At 37.4% G+C, this 22,500-nt stretch overlaps 1 protein-coding gene across 2 annotated transcripts in view; it reads right to left on the bottom strand.

Moving 5' to 3' along the window:
* RANBP2 (RAN binding protein 2) overlaps positions 1 to 22,500 on the bottom strand; it is a 90,540-nt gene that overhangs the window by 53,178 nt on the left and 14,862 nt on the right. For both annotated transcript variants that reach the window (XM_045835233.1, XM_045835234.1), the window contains exons 2-6: positions 13,082 to 13,149; positions 11,170 to 11,281; positions 10,539 to 10,691; positions 2,070 to 2,300; positions 1,603 to 1,748 (exon numbers count right to left, since the gene is read on the bottom strand). In XM_045835233.1, coding sequence (XP_045691189.1) covers positions 1,603 to 1,748; positions 2,070 to 2,300; positions 10,539 to 10,691; positions 11,170 to 11,281; positions 13,082 to 13,149 — 710 coding nt within the window. The remainder of the gene's footprint in view (positions 1 to 1,602; positions 1,749 to 2,069; positions 2,301 to 10,538; positions 10,692 to 11,169; positions 11,282 to 13,081; positions 13,150 to 22,500) is intronic.

The raw sequence follows: 22,500 nt of genomic DNA, 5'->3' as shown, positions 1-22,500 counted from the left end.
TGATTCATACTCTTTTCTATTTTATAAATTATGAATCATCTAGTACTTATTTTTATTCCACATATGTCCTATACTTTAAGCTTAACCTCTAAAATGTCTTATTACAAAAGTTAGTTCATCTCTTCCATTCATAGAAAAGATACAAATCTTTTTACTGATTATGGTATATGTTTCATAATATACCAAAATAAAACTGTGAAACTAATGTATCTCCTAGTTTTTTTTCTCAATAATATGGTTCCATTATTTAATGCAAAGTTAGAATTTCTCAAATCACATATGCCTTATTCAAATTACAAGTAAATAACTGATAAGATATTTCAGTTGTCAACACCATAATTGTTCTTCTTACCATACAGATAACTAAAGTTAAATAAACTGTATTTCCCACTATTATTTGTAATCTATGTACTAATTAGTGTTTCTAAACCCTGATGGCCCTCAGAATCTTCATTTTGTAAGAAAAGCTAATGCGCTTAATAAAAATGTAAAATATGATTGTAAAGCAGATTTTAATAAGAAATTTGAGCAACAGATCTTTCTTACATTAAGTCAATTCCACAGACCCCTAGAGGTTCTCAAGACCCCTTCAGAAGGTCCATGAAGTTAAAATTACTTTTGTAGTACTACATTTTTACCCTCGTTTTCTCACATGAGCAAAAATTTCTGAGTATACAAGCCATAATAAAGAAAACTTCCTAAATGGTCCCTAAAATAATCTAAAAATGCAAATTGTTTTTGGACACTACCTTACAGTACCATCTTAGAACGCTAGGTACTTCAAGGAAACTACCTACCTCCCTACACCCTAGTGGAAAGAACTTCTTTCTACATGCCAGATGGGAAACAAGAATTACTTTTCAAAAAAATGAATAGTCTAAACCAGGGACTGGCAAACTTTTTCTATAAAAGGCCACAGACTAATTTGGCTTTACAGGCATACAATCTCTGTCACAACTGTTTAACTCCACCACTGTAATATCAGCAGCCATAGATAACACATAACATGAGGCATGGATGTATTCCAATGAAACTTTATTTACAAAATCAGGCAGTGACCCACATTTGACCCACAGGCCCTATTCAAACTCTAATCTAAACTAACTGTTTTATACAAATCCAAGTGATGTTTCTTTTCAATTGTGCTCAAAATCAAGATTTAGGAAAACAGAAAAGTCACACGTTATATTTTTAGTTATCTTGTTTCTAAGCTAAAACCCTGTTTTCTGAAATACTAGTCACATCTGACAAAGGAAGTTTATTCTCTGATTTTCTCTCAAGATTACATCATTTTCAGAAATAAAATATGGAATGATAGAACATTCATTTTCAGGCTTGATTCTTTATAAAACATGTCAAAACTATTAACAATAATTTAATTGAGTCTGAATAATTATATAGTTCTCTAAAAATCAAAGTCATACAAAACCAGTTATAATATCCCCACACAAGATGATTTCTTCCAAGTGATTCATTGTATTAGCTATTACCCATGGGTACAATATAAAATGATGCAGTTAAGATGTTTAGACCAATGAACTGAATTACTACAAAAAGAAAACCTGTAATTTACAATGAAGCACTCTCCTGAAGTCCACATACCTTTCCAATAATTCTCTGCTTTCCTGCATGTCTCTAGTGGAGAGGGTAAGATGCATAAGGTTAGCATAGGCCAGAAGTAAGTCTTTATTGGTTGATTGCCAGTTACTTTTATCAGATTCCAAACACTGTGAAGATTCCAGATATTCCTATTTTTCAGAAAGAACAATAGGTTAATAGACTTATCAACTGCTACAAAACATATCAGTTTATGCCTACAAACTCCTTTGCCCATTCCTGTATTTGTAAAACCATATTTTTATATCAGCCTATAAAAACACCAAGTATACATGTCAATGTATCCCTCCAAACTACAATTATAAATTGTAATCAACCTAATAAAAATTTAATTTCAGAGTTGCTGTACATAAATAAAAGAAATTTAAGTATTGGGGGACACTGCCTAAATATAAAGGGATATACAGTAATTATCTATAGAGAAGTATAGAGACCCAACAGTGTTTACCTACCTTGAGGGTCTGTACAACACACAAATTCCATTCTAAACTTGAACGCAAAGCTATGTTTCTCTTTGCCTCATGGCAGTGAGCCACAGCATCCTTCAATCTTTCATTTGAACGATACAGCTCTACTAGTCGAATGTTCACAAAGACATCATCAGGTCTTGCATAAAGTTCTGACTGAATCAAGTCAAAAAGTTTATTCCATCCATCTTCACCTTTACAGTCTAAAAGTTGTTCCTATTTTTTAAAAAATCATTAATTTAGAAAAATGCCTGTGCAATTTTAAACATATTATGGTTTCTATGGGCACCAACCATTCCATCATAGTAAATTACCACCAGAAATACTATCCTACATGCTGCACTAGCCCATTCAGAGAATTGAAGCTAAACCTCAAAAAATTTGTGGAAACATCTAAGATTAGATAGTAGCAGTGGTAGCCCATACCACCTTAGAGACTGCAAGGACTGCTACCCCACATCCTTGTATATACCCAGTCACCACTAGAAGCCTAGGCTTCCCATTAATACTCGCACCACAGGGTCCTTATCCTTAAACTGCTGTGGATCTCCCTAAATCTGACATAATCACTTGCCCACTATAGTCTTATATTGGAGCTCCCACTATCTTCTCAGTGTCTTCACCCTCAAGTCTTACTTACTGAATGGAGTATAACTTGAGACAGCCCCCCATCATTTCTCTGCCATGGTAAATTTTTCTCTGCTAATCTACATACAAATAGAGGAGTGGGGTTTGTGACCTACTCACCCCTAATGTCATTTTCAAACCATATCTCCCCACATCTATTTATAACCCTGCCCTCCAAAGAACATTCTATCCAGATACTTCATCCCTTCCTCCTCATTAGAACTGGAATAGAACATTCCTCCTTCATCATCAACTGTCACTGGTATCACCAACTGAAAAAAGTACAAACTATATAATTCCCTGGCTACTCAGTTCTTTAATTACTTCATCTCCATGGGCGTTGTTCTACAACTCCAGCCTCAGGCATCAATTTGACACTGACAAAGGTCTTCAAAATATGTGTTTGGTCACACCACTCACACCACCAAACCTCTCTTATACTCTTTCCACGTCACTGAAGACTCACATACTCTCGATGCCACATGTACTATTTATTTGCCATCTACCACATGAATGGCTCCATTCAATACACTGACATCACCAAGTTTTAATTTTTTTTTAAGATTTTATTTATTTTTAGAGAGAAGGGAAGGGAAGGAGAAAGAGAGGAAGAGAAACATTGATGTGGGAAAGAAACATCAATCAGTTGCCTCTCACACACACTCCGACTGGGGACAAGGCCCATAACATAAGCATGAGCCTTGAATGGAAATCAAACCAGCTACATTTCACTTTGCGGAGAGATGCCCAACCAACTGAGCCAAACAAGTCAGGGCCCAAGTGCTGGGGACCACCCTGCCTGGTCTCAGGAAGCTGTAACTCCCCATGACTTAGGCTAAGTGAAAGACCTCCGGACCAGGAGCCACTAAGGAGACAAAAACTTATTTCCCTGGCATGAACGCTGCCTGTTCTGTGCTGAAACCTCCTAGCTTGATCAGTTAGCCAATGACGGGTAAGATTTTCCACAGAGGGAAATGCCTAAGACAGGCATGATCACATGGAGGCTTCTGGGAAGAAACTCCCGGGGCTGTGGAAATGAAGGGGTAATGGACATCAACCCCTGCCCCCTTGGCTTTGTCAAAGCCTGAGTCTTTGCTCTTGGATGTGAGAAATCCAAGTCTCCTGGCTACCTTTGTCTTCTCAAGCCTTCAGGGGCGAAAACAGCCCAGACCAGAAACGGCAGACCCCCGGGATAATCAGGCCTGGGACATAGAATATGCAAGCTCCTGTGAGATCTGTTTGCTGGAGGGTGTTATTAACTTGGAATTTAAAAGCACAGGCAGGAAACCAAAACTAGCCCTTTGAGCCATATGTTAAAACCCCAAACCTTGCCCAGAATCTCAGCAGGAGTTCTGTCCCCACCTTTGTAAGTTGCCTACATCTTTTGATCTTTTCTGCCAGACTGTGAATCCACAAACTAAGTGTCTTTTCTCAATAAAAATCTGCTTGGGTATGGACACGAGGTACTCCCCACGGGAGGGAGTGGCCATGGTGCCCTCCAGGAGAGAGGGTGCCCATAGGTGCTCCCCATGTGAGGAGTGGCCCTTCTGTCCCTATTCCCCCACAGGACCTGATTGCCTCTGTGTATGTTTTTAGCATGTTTAGACATCGCAGCCGAGATGGATACTGCTGGACGGTATATCCTCCACACCCAAGTTTTAGTTTTCCATAAAACACACACACACACGTTCCTTTTCTGTTAAGCTATAATCCCTAACATCCATAATTACTAGTTGCTTACACATTCCCTCAATTAATTCCATCTATGATTCTTAAAAGAACCCTACCATCTGTTTTCTCTGTATCTATAAAATAACAGCTGTACAATTAAGGGTACAATTAAGGGCATTTGGAAATTTGGGAAATCACAAGCAAGCTAAAAGATTCACTTTCATACTCTCAAACTTCTAAACTGGTAATGCCTAGAACAAAAATACTACTTTACCTTTAAAAGACCTACTTTCTTCATTCTCTGAAAATGTCACTTCATACTCTTCCTCTTTCCTCAAATGTCCTACCTTCCTTCAACCCTCACCTTCAACTTATGATTATAATTCATCTTTCACTGAGAAAACTAAAACCATCATATGTAAAGTCCACTCTGCCATATCACTTATACTTACCTTCTCCCTGCTCCCTTCACCTAGCAAAGACTGAGCTCTCCAATTAGAGCTCTGTTTTTATTGCCCTCTCTCCTTTACCATTGTTCTACTTTTTCTGGATCACTTCTATAAACTTAAACTTGACCCTTCTACACTTGCAAAAAGCCCTAGGCTCTGATTGTAGGTTTAAAAATAAGTAAAAGATCAACACCATCAAGAATGCTTTTCAAAAATTCTACTCGCATACTCAAGATCTCATATCAATAATATTATGATTCATTAAATAAACGACAAAAACTACGTCCCTTAAAAGCCTTAAATTTTAAAAAAACAGAACTACTTTGCTAAGCAGTTACACATAAGAAAGTCTGAGCTTTAAACATCTTTAGACAGTTATAAAAGGAAATCAGAATGCTTCAGAAGCACCCTCTCTAACTTTGTTACAATACCAGAAAAATAACCCTCTACGATTATATTAGGTTGGCAAAAAATCCATATTTTCCCATAAAATAAGACACATTTTTCACTTTCACCAATAATGTTATTGATTTGGGTATTTTGAATATGTTAGCTATCTCCCAGGTGGTAGAACATTGATTAATCTCAATGTCTCAATTTGATCGCTATCAACTTCAACTGGTCTACCTGACCATGGAGTATCATCCACCAAGAAATGTCCTGCATGAAACTGTGCTAATCGCTTTTGACACATTCAATCAGTCACAGCACCTTCTCCAAACACTGCAGTTTTTTTTTAGATTTCAGTTGCATTTTTACCTTTCTTGAAATAATAAAGCATAATATGCCAAAAAATGTTGCTTTTCTTCCATCTTCAGTATTAAAATGGCTACACAAAAATTCATCAATTTCGATAACTATTTTTTTAAATGCACACTGTTAAGAGAGCTGTAATAATATGATTTAACAAAACTGTTTCAAATGAAGCTTAAGACAACTAACAGCTGACAGAGCTAACTTACAGAAAAAAAAAAACAAATGAACTTTTTGGCCAACTGTAGATGTGTTCCTTAATGTCACTGTCACCAAATGGACTGAATGGTCATGGTTGATAAGGGTGTTATGTTTGAGGTATAACACAGACATAATAAGGTAAATTTATACACTTAGGACTTTCTAGCCAAGATGGAGGCATAGACAGACACACTGTGCCTCCTTGCACAACCAAGATAGAGAAAACAACAATTTAGAAGCAGAATAATAACCAGAACTGACAAAAAATTGATTTGAATGGAAGATGGACAACCAAGAAGTTAAAAGACACGTTCATCCAGACCAGTAGGAGGGGTGAACGTGTAAGGCAGCCAGGTGCAGGTGGTGGCAGGGAGAGCAGAAGAGTGTTGGGACGGGGCACGTAAGGCATCTGGGGCGCACAGAACTGCAGCAGGTGGACCCTGAGCGCGCAAGTGGCAGCTGGCAAACCCTGGCCAAGGGGTGGCAACCGGCAGACCCAGCAAGGTGGCAATTGTGAAGCAAAGCACTGCCTACAATCCAGGATCACAGAGCAGGGAAATAGAGCCTTGGGATACTGATTGAAAACACTTGTGGGAGTTGAGGCACAGGAAGAGACTCCCAGCCTCACAGGAGAGGTCCTTGGAAAGTCCCACGGGGTTCACAAGCCCACCCACATGGGAACTGGCACCAGAGAGGCCCAGTTTGCTCCGGCGAAGCAGCAGAAGGGACTGAGGTCCCATGGAGAGCGGAGCAAGCGCCATTGCTCCCTCTTGGACCCCGCCCCCACATACAACGTCAAAACCCAGCAACTGGGGTGTGTAGCCCTGGTGAACACCTAAGGCTCCACCCCTCATACATAACAGGCACGACCAGACTAAAGGGGGGCGGGGGGGGAGATGGCTCAAACAAAATTGAAAGCTCCACAACCAGTATTTTTAAGCGACCAACAGATAGCCACCCTATCAGATGCACAGTTCAAACCACTGGTGATCAGGACGCTCACAGAATTGGTTGATTTTGGTCACAAATTAAATGAAAAAATGAAGGCTACAATAAGTGAAATGAAGAAAACTGCACAGGGAACCAAGAGTGATGGAATGAAAGCTGGGTCTCCTATCAATGGAGTGGACCAGAAGGAAGAAAAAAAACATTCAATCAGAAAAGAATGAAGAAGTAAGAATTAAAAAAAATGAGGAGAGGCTTAAGAATCTCCAGAACATCTTTAAACATTCCAACATCCAAATTATAGGGGTACCAGAAGGAGAAGAAGAAGAGCAACAAGTGCAAAAGTTATTTGAACAAATAATAAAGGAGAACTTCCCCAACCTGGCAAAGGAAATAGACTTCCAGGAAGTCCAGGAAGCTCAGAGAGTCCCAAAGAAGTTGGACCCAAGAAGAAACACACCAAGGCACACCATAATTACATTAGTCAAGGTAAAAATGAAGGAAAGAATCCTAGAAGCAGCAAGAGACAAGGAGACAGTTACCTACAAAGGAGTTCCCATCAGACTGTCAACTGATTTCTCAAAAGAGACCTTACAGGAAAGAAGGGGCTGGAAAGAAGTATTCCAAGTCATGAAAGGCAAGGACCTACATTCAAGATTGCTCTGTCCAGCAAAGATTTCCTTTAGCATGGAAGGGCAGATAAAGTGCTTCTCAGATAAGGTCAAGTTCAAGGAGTTCATCATCACTAAGCCCTTATTATATGAAATGTTAAAGGGATTTATCTGAGAAAAAGAAGATAAAAAACATGTACAGTAAAATGACAGCAAACTCACAATTATTAACAACCACACCTAAAACAACAACAAAAGCAAACTAAGCAGACAAGTAGAACAGGAACAGAACCACAGAAATGGAGATCATATGGAGGGTTAGCAACAGGGGAGGGGGAGGAGGAAAGAGGGGGAAAAGGTACAGAGAATAAGTAGCATAGATGGTAGGTAGAAAATAGACAGGGGGAGGGCAAGAATAGTATGGGAAATGTAGAAGCTAAAGAACTTATAACACATGAACTAAAGGGGGGAAATTTGGGTGGGAGAGGGTGTGCAGGGTGGACGGGAATGAAGGGGGGAAATGGGACAACTGTAATAGCATAATCAATAAAATATATTAAAAAAAGAAATTTGCACACTTAGATCTAACATTTTAGACGAATATTTAAACCCCAGCTGCTTCTCACCAAAAAGATTTAGTGTTATTAGTACTTATTTATACGGATTTAAAAAATTATTATATTTTAAATCTGTGCAAAATTGTTGACAACAGATTTATAATAGCCCAAACAGGAAACAACCAAAACATCCCTCAAAAGTAAATAAACTGCAGAACACATCCCATACATACCACAAAATACTACTCAGCAATAAAAGAAACAAACTATTGGTACACACAACTTAGGTGGATCTCAAAGGGCATTATGCCGAGTAAGAAAAAGCCAACCTCAAGTGAGGTTGAAATTACAAAATTATAAATATGGAGAACAGCCCTGGCAGAGTAGCTTAGTTGGTTGGAGTGTTGCCCCATGCATCAAAAGGTTGTGGGTTCGATTCCCGGTCAGGCAGATACGTAGGTTGCAGGTTCGATCCCCAGTCAGGGTGCATGCAGGAGACAACCAACTAATCAATGTTTCTCTGTCTTTCTAAAATCAATAAACACATTCTTGGGCAAGAATTTTTTTTAAAAGGATGGAGAACAAATTAGGATTGCCATTGATTAAGGATGACAGGAAGGAGGGAGTGCTTGGGTATTACTATCCAAGGTGGTAGCATAAGTGAGATCTTTGTGGTGATGGAGTAAGTTTGTATCTTGATTGCAGCAGTCCTGGTTCTGATATTGTACTATTGTTACACATGATGTAACCACTGGGGAAAGGTGGATGAAGTATACACAGGACCTCTCTGTACAATCATTGCAACTTCCTGTGAAAAATCTGTAATTCTTTCAAAATAAAAAGGCTTTAAAATTCTATAAGAAACCTGTATAGTGAAGGCAGAAGTCTGTTAAAAACAATCAATATACATTTAAAATTCCATTTATTGTCCTGGCTGGTGTGGCTCGGTGGATTGAGCTCCAGCCTATGAAACAAAAAGGATTGCCAGTTTGATTCCCACTCAGGGGGCGCATGCCTGGGTTGCACGCCAGGCTCCCTGTTGGGGGTACATGAGAGGCAAGCACATATTGATGTTTCTCTCCCTCCTTCTCTACCTGTTCCTCTAAAAATAAATAAATAAAACCTTTAAAAAACTAAAAAATAAATAAATGAATAAATAAAAATTTCATTTACCTAGCACATTAGGAAAGACTGTGTCCAAAGAGTTACTTAGTACATCAGCATACTTTACTCAGTAAAGAGTAAAAATTAAAATGAGTTAATATATTAGCAACAACTTCTATCACTTTGAGTAATTACCTGTAACATTCTAGACAAACTTTTAACTTTTTGTTTGAAAACCTCACTATCCCGTAACACAATCCTATTTTTAGATAATAGTTCTTTAAAACCTTCATAATAACCCTAAACTCTCATTCTACAGGTAATTTTCACCCAACGAAGTACAAATGTATCAAACAGCTCAATTTAAATCTTAGCTCCAGTACTGGCTGGTGTGGCTCAGTAGACTGTGTGCTGGCCTGAGAACCAAAAGGTCACTGGTTCCATTCCCAGTCAGGGCACACTGGAGAGGCAACCACACACATTGATGTTTCTCTCCCTCTCTTTCTCCCTTCCCCCTCTCTAAAAATAAATAAAATCTTTGTAAATAAATAAATGAATGAATAAATCTACCTTATCTCCACCATCTTGCTACAAAGCTATAAAATTCCTAGAATATTAATCATTCCATAAGGGTAAATGAGATATCATTTATAAACCATAATAGGCTACAATAATAGCAAATGTTCAGAAAAGCTTTAAAGAAAAAACTTTGCTTTGCTGTTATTTATTTTTAAATTAATTTTAGAGAGAGAAAGCATCATTTTGTTTTTCACTTATTTATATATTCAGTGGTGATTCTTGTATATGCCATGAGAACCTGCAACCTTGGCGCATCCAGATGACATTATCCAATTAACTTCCTGACCAGGACTTCCCATTCTTTCGTCCTTTTTTATAGATATTCTTTCTCTCCCTTTCTTCCTTCCTCTTGTCCTCCCTCTCTTCCTTTCTCTCTTTCTTTACTCTCTCTCAAATCGATAAATTTTAAAAATTAAATTTTAAAAAGAGCTCTGGAGGGTGGCTTGGTTGGCTGGAGCGTCGTCCCATTAAGCCAAGGTTGCAGATTTGTTCTCAAGTCAGAGCACATATAGGAACAACCAATGAATGCATAAATAAGTGGAACAACAAAGTCAATGTTTTCTCTCTCAAATCAATACATAAAGCAATTAAATATTATTGACATACGACATTGTATTAGGACATAAACATAATAATTTGATACATGAATATACTGCAAAATGATTTCCACAATAAGGTTAGTTAACACTACTTCGGTTACAAATTAGTTGTTCCTGTGATGAGAACTTTTAAGATCTACTCTATTATCAACTTTCAAATATCAATACAGTATTGCAATTGTCTAATAACTAGAAGTTTGTATCTTTTGACCAACCTCACCCATTACCTACCAATTCCCCACCTACACTGGTTTAATTAAGTTTGCTACTGAAAAGTCATTTAAACTCCAAATATTAGAAATGGTTGTGTCTTAAGTTTTCCCCAACTGCTTCTATTGTGTTTTGTTCAGTATTTTACCTTTAGTTTATAAATTGCAGGACTTCCTGGGAAAAGTTTAGCTGCTCTTTCAACCCAATATTTTGCTCGTCCATCAGTAATATCATTTTTACAAAGCAATTCTGCAATCTTCAACACAAGATCTTTTTGTGTTGGGTTTAATTCCACTGAACGCTGATATAAAAAATGAATAATAAATTAATAGGATGCCTGAAGTACACATACTTATATAATATAAACATGAAAAACTCGATCCCTATTTAACACACTATTTCAAAGTTGTTAAAATTAAACTTAAAGTATCTTAAAATAATTTTAAAATTAATTGAATAAAAATTATATTTTTATTAGGTAAATGCCAGGAAAAAAAAAGAAAAAGAAAACCACACACATAATAGCATTATGACCATGTTAGACTTAAAATCTGTGTTACTCTTCTTTTAAAAGTGCTCATCTCTTAATTATAAATTATTGTGTATTGTGGGCCAAATAATTTAAAGTAAGTTCCAAATGGTGTCACTCAATGGTACGGTGATACCAACACTTATTTTCGTGATGTCCATAATATATATTTGAATTATTTATTACATAAATTACTCTGGGTATTGTGTTTTTGGTTGTGCAGAGCCTAAATTTTAATCTTATAGTTTACCTTATAACATTCAACCGCTTTGTCTATGTTTTCCTCCACTTCATAAAGAAGACCAAGAAACTTGTGAGCTTTGGGATCCCTTTCTTGCACATTAATATATGTAGATATGTATCTGTTAAAAATAATAAAAATAAGTAATCTTTAAATAATCACATTAAGAACTAATATTTAAATAACTGAAGTATATCTTAAACCAAAGCAACCACTCAACTCATTAATGAAGGTGAACCCCCCAAAAACTGGAATTTATTTATAAAAAGTTGTGCATTTACTCTTACATGTTTAAACTTCAGTCACCTTCAAAGTACTCTGCAGTTAATGCAATACACTTATTGAGATGTTTTTTTTCCACTGCTCAAAACAGTTTTTGAACTCCTCAATTTTGATGCCTTTTAGTGTTTCTGCTGTTTTTTGTTTCACCTCTTCCACATGGTAAAACATTTCTGTTTGTGGACTTTTTTCAACCAGGGAAACAAAGCAAGGTGAATGAGGAGGGTGGGGCATGGGGGTCATGCCATTTTTGGTCAAAACAGCTGAACCCTCAGTGCGATGTGGGCAGGTGCACTGGTAAATCACCCATCATGAAATGGGGAAACACACTAGTGTTCAAAAACAGTTCACTGAAACCTAACACAGTCTCTCACAACACCACAAGCTAGTACACTGATACAGATGGGTTCCTAGAACATTCACCTAGTGGGGCGAAGCCTGTACTACAAGGGTCCTGCCCTACAGAAAATAATTCTGGTTTTGGGGGGAGTGCCCCTAACAAAATTACTGTCTACCACTATTTAAACAAAAATATGAAGATAACTGAAAGTACCCATAGAAACAAATGAGTAATACACACAAACACACATACAAAATTGACAGCAAACTATTACCACTAAATGCAACATTTACTAAATATAAACATCTTTTCCAGTGCTACCCACATATAAGAAATAAAAACATAAATTACTTTTTCTTCCTGATTACATTTTGGTAAAGTACTAAAGAGTTTGCAAAGAAATCAAAAAGTAATGGCAGTAAATATTTTTAGGCCATCATAATACAAAATACTAAAGATCAACAATTTCCCAAACAACTAAGAGAATGTATTTACCTTTTAAACAAACAAACAAACAAAAAAACTATATCTAACAGCTAAAATAAACACAACACCAAATGCAGGTAATTTTCTTTTGTTAAATCAAGTAGCAACTAAAAATAAGTAAGCACCTCAGTGAGTGACCTGTAAGAGAAATTAGACCACAGACCAACACTGAAGGAAGAAGTGTCACTTTAATAAGGAAGCACAGTTAACAGCCACAAGGCTCGTATTATATAAAGGTGTTCTCATTTTCTTTATCAGCATTTCCATCTTCTTATCAATGCCTTTAATAGCCTGCCTCCGTCCTCATTTCCTGCTTTAAGTCACTCCAAATCGGGAAATTAGATCACCAACCCTCTAGGCCCAAGAGTGAGACGATAAAGTCTCACTGTCACTCAATGAGTCAATTAATCATTTATACTAGCTATTCTCTTGCCCAGAAGTCAGTTTAATTTTGTATTCATTACTATTTTCCAGCTGATGAATGTGTAATACCAGGTATCTTATCAGGAAGAAATTAAGATATAAGTGTGACTATCTTTTATTCTAGCACAGGACAATCTTTAGAAAAAAGTGTTTTAAGCCAAACAGTTTCTTGCCTTAGTCAGGCATGCAGAAAATCCTCATTCTAGGCTTAATCTCCATGGAACCTAGGCTAGAACTTAACATGAGTCTTAGTGATGAATTCTTATTTCCAGGACATACTTAGAAATAACTGCAAAAAAAAACAAATTTGTTTACCCATTTCAATGAAGAACATGAGATAAGATAAAGGCATTGATTTTAGAAAACTAAAACACGTTTACATTCGATACTTACTTTTTAGCAAGATCATATTCTTTAGCTTCATAGTACAGCTTCGCAAAATAGAATCCTTTCATTGACTTCTAAAAAACATTAAAAGTACTTTATTTTTCAAATTTTGAATTTTGAAAAAGTTTCACAAGAACTAAATATCTGTCCTAATGAGGTTAATATTAATATATTTTATCTTTGTTCCTCTTTTAAGTGAACAAAGAAAATCAAAGAAATTACCTGTAAAAATGTATGCATGTTCTAAAAGCCATGATTCTGTGGTTTTATAATTTTCATCATAAAACAAAACAAATTTAGGTATAGCAATATCAGGCGACCTCAGAAATTAAAAATTTATGTCAACAAAAAAGCTTAGAAACCATGTGGTGCCACTCACTTTACACAGAAGTAAACAAGATACTTTTCGGGAAGGGGGCTGGATACCAGAAACCTCTTTTCTGCCACCTGAAAGCCTTTAATAAGCAGGATCTTCAGACCTACTATGGCACTGATCCAGGCACTATTCTCTTTACAGATCAGTAGTTTATACTCAAGGAATTAAAAAGGGAGAAATAAAAATTGAATTCTAGTAATAAGCCAAGTCCACACCCTGGCTCTTTTATTTCCATAAGCTCCAAAGTCCAGAATGCTGGAACACAATGAGATGTTATATACATGTGTCGCGGCCACCAACCAGCAGTGACCACGGAACGCTGCAGATGGCTGGTCGAAACACAAGAAAAACATACACACAGACAACCGAGTCCTGTGGAGAAATAGGGACAAAGTGGCCACTCACTCTACTGGAGAGCGCCCCGTTCTCCTGCCCAAGCAGGCTTTTATTGGGTTCGTTTACACAGGAATTCAGGTAAAGCTCATAAATCATTGCCAGGAAGTAAGGATCAAACAACAGATAACAAAGAAGTCTGAAGGCCCATTTTGAGTCAGGGTCAGACAGCTAAAGAGCTGTAAAACTTTGAGGAACAAACTTACTTCTTGCTTGGACCCTTATCATTTCATTGAGAGCTTCTAAACAAAGCAAGTTTCACAGGATTTTACATATTCTTTCTTAGGCCTGATTGCCCGGGGAACCCACCCTTTCCAACACAGGGCTGTACCACCCTCTGTCATTGTTTCAGGCTTAGGTGGAGCAAGGGAAGTAAGGCAGCCAAGAGATTAGATTTTCTCACAATGAGGACTCAGGCTATGTCAAAACCGAGGGGCGCCCCGAGGACTTTGCTGTAGCCCCCAAAGTCCTTCCTTGGGGGCCTCCCAAGTGATCATGCCTGTCTTAGGTCGTTCCCCTTTGGGGAATCTTACCCATCATTGGCTAACCAACCAAGCACTAGGGGCCAGGCAGGGTGAAGTAAAAGGAGCAGTAGTGGCACTCCTGCAGGGAGATAAGCTTTTGTCTCCTTGGTGGCTTATGGTCCAAGGTCATTCCCTCAGCCTTAGCCTCGATGGGGGTTACAGCTTCTGATACCAGGCAGGGCAGTTCCCAACATACATGTGATAAAAGTATAAGCCATCAAACATCTTATTTTTGAAAACTATACAAAGACACAGAAAAGAAATCATATACTAAGTGAGCCCTGACTGGTGTGACTCAGTGGGATGGGCATCATACTACAAACCAAAGGTCACTGACTCGATCTTGATCAGGACATGTGTCTGGGTTGCACACCATCCCTGGCTGGGGGTATGTGAGAGGCAACTGATTGATGTTTCTGTCTCACACAGATGTTTCCCTCCCTCCCTTCCCCTCTCTCTAAAAATAAGTAAATAAAGATTTTTGAAAATGAACCAATAAATGCATAAATAAGAGAAATAACAAATCAATGTTCCTTTCTCCATTCCCCTCTTCCTCTCTAAAATCAATTTAAAATAAAATGAGAGAAAGAGAGAGGCAGGGCTGTCTGACGGGACAGGTCTCATTAGGGAATATTTGATCAGAAACCTGAAGAAAATGGTTATCTAGGGTAGATGAGGCAGCAAATAGACTACAATAATTTAACTAATCCCCACTGTTTACTGTGTTTCAAACTTTCCTTCTTATAAAGCCCGCACAAAATCATGTCCATCTTCTTGAAATACTCTGTTCATGACTTCAAAGATACCCTTTCTTTAGTCTGAATTCTTCCTTTAGTGGCCATTCCTTCTCTAACTCCTTTACAGGCTCTTCTCACACTGATTTCCCTGGGAATTGGTCCTAGTCTCGGGAATTGGTCCTAAATCTTCTCTCTCAGAATATGTCATCTGGAACGTGCACTGAATCTTACCTTTGCCTACTGACTGCACATTGGCTCTCATCTCTCCTGTTCACTAAACATATGTGCAAAATAGCAACATGAGCTGTCAGTCCTATCTTCTGGTTATCTCAATCCATCCATTTCTCTACATCTGTATTGACACTAGCAAAATCCAAGCCTGCTATGATCTCTCCCTGAGACTACTAAAAAGGCTAATTCCTTCCTGTTTTCCTCTGCATACTTTTCCTCCCATCTAATTCATTTGCCAAAGGGGTATAATTTTAAAACATAAGACAAACCACACTGCGCCTTTGCTTAAATTTTTAAATGCTTCCATGGCTTTTATTACACTTTAAAATGTGTTTCTCCAGATGAAATGGCTTGGAGGAGTCTGACTTTACACAAAAGCAAACAGTGAGTACTGATGTGATATGATGTGATTTTTGCCCAGTGCATTCAACATCAACTTGAAGAAATTAGGTGAAGACACATAAGTAGCAAACTACGATTCTCTTAAGGTAGACAAATGCCTCATCATCTAATTCAGACGTGAATAACTATAAACAAGATTCTTACTGTTCCAGTAAAACCACACAACTAAGGAGGCACTTACTTTGACAGAATCAGCTGACAACTGATGACCTCATAGAGCATGACCCTAGTTTGGCAAAGTGAAGTGGGAGGTTCCCAATGCCACTCCCTCCCTCTTACCTCCTCTTTACACCTTGGGGAGGCAGGGCTGGGTCTAGTACACATGCCACAAGCATAACGCAGGTACTGTAAGTCAAGCTAGGTAAAGAAAGAAACTGCAGGGAAGCAGACAGGAAAAAATTCACTTTATCTAGATTTTTCAGTGGGAATACAGACCCTGAAAGTGGGGTCTCAATCCTTTAAGCCTTTTAAGTTCTAAGTAGAAGGTATCAGAAAAGATACCATGAAAAAGAATGTATCTATCACTGGATCATTCACACACTAATAGAGCTGGATTTAGATCTTTGAGAGAGGTTGGTTTTACTCTAATGATAATAGGTCATTTCTCTCACTGTCCTGCTCAGGACAGGAAGAACTGAAGTTCAAAGAACTGGTGCATGAGCTTCACTAAGAATAAACTAAGTCAAAGGAACATCAGTGAAGTTCTGACTAAACGCTTCTAAGAATCCTCTTAACAAGTCAACACAGCTGCATAGTGGCATTTCAGATGGTTTTGGATAGCAGATCCCCCACTACCTTCCCTGACTGAAGTATGCCTTCATTATTTACCATGAAGTCATATTTATTTCCTTCATTGTACTTATACAAGTCATAATTATTTACATTGCTTTATAAGTGTTTGTCTATCCCTCAAAGCTGCAGGCTCTACGCAGGTCGAGGCCCTGTGGTTTGAACTCTATCATGGAATCAAGAATATTATCTGATAGTCATACATACTCAGTATTTACTGATACACATCAATTTGTGTACCCACTGATTATGTCCTTATGATAAATTTCTAAAATTTAAATAATCAGTTCAGAAATATAAAAATTTGAAGTTTTTGCTATATTACCAATTCTCCATAAAGTTTGTATCAACTTACTTCCCTACTCAGTATTTGAATGTCTAAGTCAGAGTATATATTCTTCAAAATTGATTTTTTCCATTTCTTTAATCATTGCTAACTTGATAGGCAGAGAGAGATATCACTCAGTCAACCTAGTATTTCTCTAACAAGACTATTTTAATAGTCACAATGAAATGAAATATTTATAGTATAAGTTCTCTGTTAATGTACTTTAGACACTCCCAGTTTTAAGAGGGAAAAGATTGTCTACCTTATTTTTAATGGTTCTTAACCACACAGACATATATTTGAGGGTTTTTTAGTTTTCCTTGGTTGACATTTGTCTCAGTGTTATATGTGTCTGTGAATAAGACTGATTTTTACACAAAAATAATCTTTACTTTTTCAGATTACATAAAAAAGGTCTTTCTCATTTGCAAGACATGAAACATTTATATTTTCTCTCAGTTTTGTCAAAATTACTGTTAAGTCTGAAACTTATTTTGGTAAATAATGTAGGCTAGAGCCCTATCTTTTAAATACATTATTAAACAAGTGTCAATCCTTCAAGCAGCATCTATTACATAATCCATCTCTTCTCCATTTATGTAGAATGCTACTTAGGATGCCACCTAATTTTTAGGTTATGGCATCTTAAAACTTAATAAAACCCCTTTCCCCTACCATAGTTTCTAATCCTCACCAAAGAATATGCAAATAATGCCCTGACTGGTGTGTCTCGATGGGTTTGGCGTGGTCCCACAAAAGGGATGGTCCTGGTTCAATTCCTGGTCTGGGCACATGCCTGAGTTACAGAGGGAGGTCCCCAGCTGGAATGTTGCAAGGGGCAGCCAATCAATGTTACTCTCCCCTTTCGTTCTCCCTCCCTTCCCCTCTCTCTAAAAATAAATAAATAAAATCTTTAAAAATAAAAAAGAACACAGAGGGTTATTTTTTTTAATCATAAAATACAGGCTGATGGTTAAAAAAGTTCAACTTAAAAATACGGAAAGGCATAAAGTAAACAAGGAAGTTGAAATTGTTTTTCTGCCTGTATATCACACTATTTCCTGTATGAGGGAGCCAATACTGCTAAATAATTTTAAAGGGGCCTAACTGACAAAGTGAGAGAAGAAACAGAGCTATAATAAGATATGGATGTGGACAGTTACTCAGAATGAACAAGAACACAGACATGTTTTCAGGCTAAGGAAAAACTGCCAGCTGAGAAAATAAAACCAGCAGAGGGAAAAGTTGAAGATAAAGGCAAGAAAAGGGGGAAATAAGGGCTCTCAAGTCTAAAAGGAATGAGAACTAAAACAAGTGTCATGAGCTACCTTAAAGAAAAAAATACATGATGATAGGGCCTGGTGTTGCACTGCCCAAAGCCCCAATTTTACCAACAATGAGGCAAGACAACCATCACTGCACCCCCCGAGGAAAAGCCAGAGAAGTACTATCTCTATTAGTTTTTATAACCCACAAGTTAATAGGAAGACACTAGGTAAAAAGAATGTTTAAATCACTTGCATCTACTTATGGAGTTTTGAGTTTCGAACTTGGTTAAGTTGTTTATATTGTCAAATCACAATTTAGTTTCACAAAAATTTAAAAATTTATTTTGAAATATTTAAAATCACAATTTAGTTTCAAAAATATTTAAAAATTTATTTTGAAATATTTAAAACATTTAAAAATGACCTTTAGAAATGACTTGACGTCTGGTTTCCAGTCCAGCATGGAAAGAGCTCAGAAATAGCCACTAGTTGATTTAGTGTTTTACAAGTAAAACACTAAATCCACAAGAACCCATACCAGAGTGGAAAAACTTAAACTGTAATTGACAATTGCTGAGAGGTTCAGGGTGGACAAGACTGAGATATAAACTCTACCATATTACCAAAGATCTATTTACAACTGTTCTTTCTACCCAGCAATAATGCCTGATTATTAAGAAAAAATAACAAGGCACAGAAAAGGTAAAAAACTACAGTTTGAAGAGACAAAGCAAGCACTAGAACCAGACTATATGGCAGGGATGCTGCAAGTATGAGACCAGAAATTTAAAACAACTTTGAGTAATAACTGAAGACTGTAATAGATAAGTAGAACAGATGATCAATGTAAGAAGAAACATGGAAATTCTACAAAAGAACCAAAAAGAAATGCTAGAGATTGTAAACATTTTTAATAAACATAAAGCATGCTTTTAATGGACTTACTGGCAGACTGGACACAGGTTAGGAAACAATCTCTAAGCTTGAAGCTATCTCAATAGAAATCTACAGAAATGAAAGGCAAAGCAAAAAAAAAAGACAGAATAAAAAAAACCCAACAGAATATCCAAAAACTGTGGGACAATTACAAAATGAATAACTCAGTGTTAGGGGACTACTAGAAAAAAAAAAAGGAAAAGGAGAAATATTTGAAATAATTACAAACCATTTGCCCCAAATAAATGTCACAGATTTAGGAGGCTCAGATCTAGGAAATTAAGAGGACAGCAAGCAGGGTACAAATGCCAATAAATAAATAAATAAAGCAAGCAAGCACATAGGCATAACATATCCACACTTCCGCTAATAAGACAAAGAAAAAACCATGACAGAAACCAGAGGAGAAGATAAGTCACCCGCATGAAGGCAAAGATAAGAATTAGGACTTCCGGCAAAATGGAGGCATAGGTGGATGCACCATACCACCACACACAACCAAGATTAGAACAACAATTTAGAGGCAGAATAACACCCAGAACTGACAGAGAATTTATCTGAATGGAAGTCAGACAGCCAAGAAGTTGAAGTAGACCCGTTTATCCTGACCAGTAGGAGGGGCGGAGACAAGCAACCGGGAGCGGATCGCCGTGTGCAGAGAACAAGGAGAACTGGCCACATAAGACAACCGGGAGCGCGTAAGGCATCTGAGGCGCACAAGATCGCAGCGGGTGGACCCTGAGTATGCAAACGGCAGCTGGCGGACCCAGTGAGGCGGCGATTGTGGACCAGGGCAGAACGCACAACCCAGGATCCCAGAGAAGGGACTGAGGTCCCATGGGAAATGAAGCTACCGACATTGTTCCCTCCCACCCCCGCCCCCACATACATCACAATCTAGCAACAGGGGTGCCCGGCCCGGTGAACACCTAAGGCTCCGCCCCTCACTGTAACAGGAGCAACCAGGCAAAAAAAAAAAAAAGAGAGAGAGAGAGAGAGAGAGACATGTCTCAAACAGAAGAACAGATCAATGCCCCAGGACTCATCCTTTTGATCGACCAAGAGATAGCCAATCTATCAGATGCAGAATTCAAAACACTGGTGATCAGGAAGCTCACAGAATTCGTTGATTTTGGTCTCAAATTAGATGAACAAATGCAGGTTACCATAAAAGAAATGAAGGAAGATACACAGAGAATCAATAGTGATGGGAAGGAAACTGGAACTCAAAACAATAGAGTGGACCAGAACAAAGAAAGAAACAACCAAACAGGAAACAATGGAGAAATAAGAATTCAAAACAACAAGGAGAAGCTTAGGAACCTCCAGGACATCTTTAAACGTTCCAACATCCGAATTATAGGGGTACCAGAAGGGGAAGAGGAAAAGCAACAGATTGAACACGTATTTGAACAAATAATAAAGAAGAACTTCCCCAACCTGGCAAAGGAAATAGACTTCCAGGAAGTCTAGGAAGCTCAGAGAGTCCCAAAGAAGTTGGACCCAAGAAGAAACACACCAAGGCTCATCATAATTACATTAGCCAAGGTAAAAATGAAGGAGAGAATCCTAGAAGCAGCAAGAGATAAGGGGACAGTAACCTACAAAGGAGTTCCCATCAGACTGTCACCTGATTTCTCAAAAGAGGCCTTACAGGCAAGAAGGGGCTGGAAAGAAGTATTCCAAGTCATGAAAGACAAGGACCTATATCCCAGATTACTCTATCCAGCAAAGCTTTCATTTATGAGTGGAACTGCAGATAAAGTGCTTCTCAGATAAGGTCAAGTTAAAGGAGTTCATCATCACCAAGCATTTATTTTATGAAATGTTAAAGGGACTTAACTAAGAAAAGAAGATAAAGAAAAAATATGTATAGTAAAAGGACAGCAAACTCACAATTATGAACAACCACACCTAAAGCAAAACCAAAACAAACTAAGCAAACAACTAGAACAGGAACAGAACCACAGAAATGGAGATCACATGGAGGGTTAGCAACAGGGGAGTGGGAGGAGGAGAGAGGGGAAAAAGGTACAGAGAATAAGTAGCATAGTTTGTAGGTTGAAAATAGATAGGGGGAGGGTAAGAATAGTATGAGAAATGTAGAAGCTGAAGAACTTATAAGTATGACACATGGACATGACTAAAGGGGGGATATGGGTGGGAGAGGGTGTACAGGGTGGAGGGGAGTGAAGGGGAGAAAATGGGACAACTGTAATAGCATAATCAATAAAATATACTTAAAAATTTAAAAAAAATTTTAAAAAAGAATTACATTCAAATTCTCTTCAAAACCCATGCAAGCAATAAAAAAGTGAAGTGGCACTGGCGGGATAGTTCAATTGGTTAAAACAGCAGCCCAACATACCAAGATAGCAGGTTGGATCCTGCTCAGGGCACACACAAGAACCAACCAATGAATGCATAAATAAGTGGAACAAGAAATCAGTGCTTCTCTCTCTCTCTCAAATCAGAAAAAAAAAAAAAAAATTTTAAAAAGAGTGGAGTGAGGTGAGGGGTGGGCGGGGGGGAAGAGTGGAGCAAAATATTTTAAATTTTGAGAAAACAAAAAACAAGGACAACAAATAGGAAACAGTAACAAACACACTGGTAGTTAATCCAACTTTATCAATATCACCTTGAACAATACTCTAAATGCACCAATTATAAGACAGGAATTGTCAGAGTGGATCAAAAATTATGGTCCAACTACAGGTAAAAGTGAAAATCATCTTCAGGTTTCTTTCATTTAACAAAAACATGACTATCCTAGAATTCTATATCCTGTGAAATCATCCTTCATAAAAGAAGACATGAAGACTTTCTCAGACAAACAAATAGAAGAAATTTGTTAGCTGAAGACTTCCCTAACAAGAAATGTTAAAGAAGTTATTTAGAGAGAAAAAAAATGATATAGGTCAAAAACTCAGATCTACACTAAGAAAAAATATTTAAAAAGGAATAAGGGAAGATAAAAACTTATTCTTAATCGACCTCACAGATACCAACATGTATTCAATTATGTATGACATGTAAAATATATGTATGTGCTCATGTATGTTTACATGTAAGTAAAGTGAATCACAGCAGTGATACAAAAGTGGGAGGAGAGAATTAGGATTCTTTTGTTATTATAAGGTACTCATACTACCCATGAAATAATAGTGTTATTTAAAAGCAGACCTGGATTAGCAGTAAATGTATACTGTAAACTCTAGGGCAACAACTAAACAAGTAAAAAAAAAAAAAAGTACAATTGATAAGCTAAGAAATAAAAAACAGAATCATATAAAATGTTCAATTATGAAATCTCAAAGGCAGGAAAAGAGTAGAAGAGAAAACAAAAAATAAGAACAAATAGGAAACAGTAACAAACACAGTAGTAATTAATCCAACATTATCAATAACACCTTGAACAAGAATACTCTAAATGCACCAATT

This window comes from Phyllostomus hastatus, unplaced genomic scaffold, assembly GCF_019186645.2.
Source record: "Phyllostomus hastatus isolate PE091 unplaced genomic scaffold, TTU_PhHast_1.1 phas_contig_2, whole genome shotgun sequence".
NCBI classification, from domain to species: Eukaryota; Metazoa; Chordata; class Mammalia; order Chiroptera; family Phyllostomidae; genus Phyllostomus; species Phyllostomus hastatus.
The sequence above is the reverse complement of the archived record's forward strand: the minus strand, read 5'-3'. Positions and strand labels throughout refer to the sequence as shown.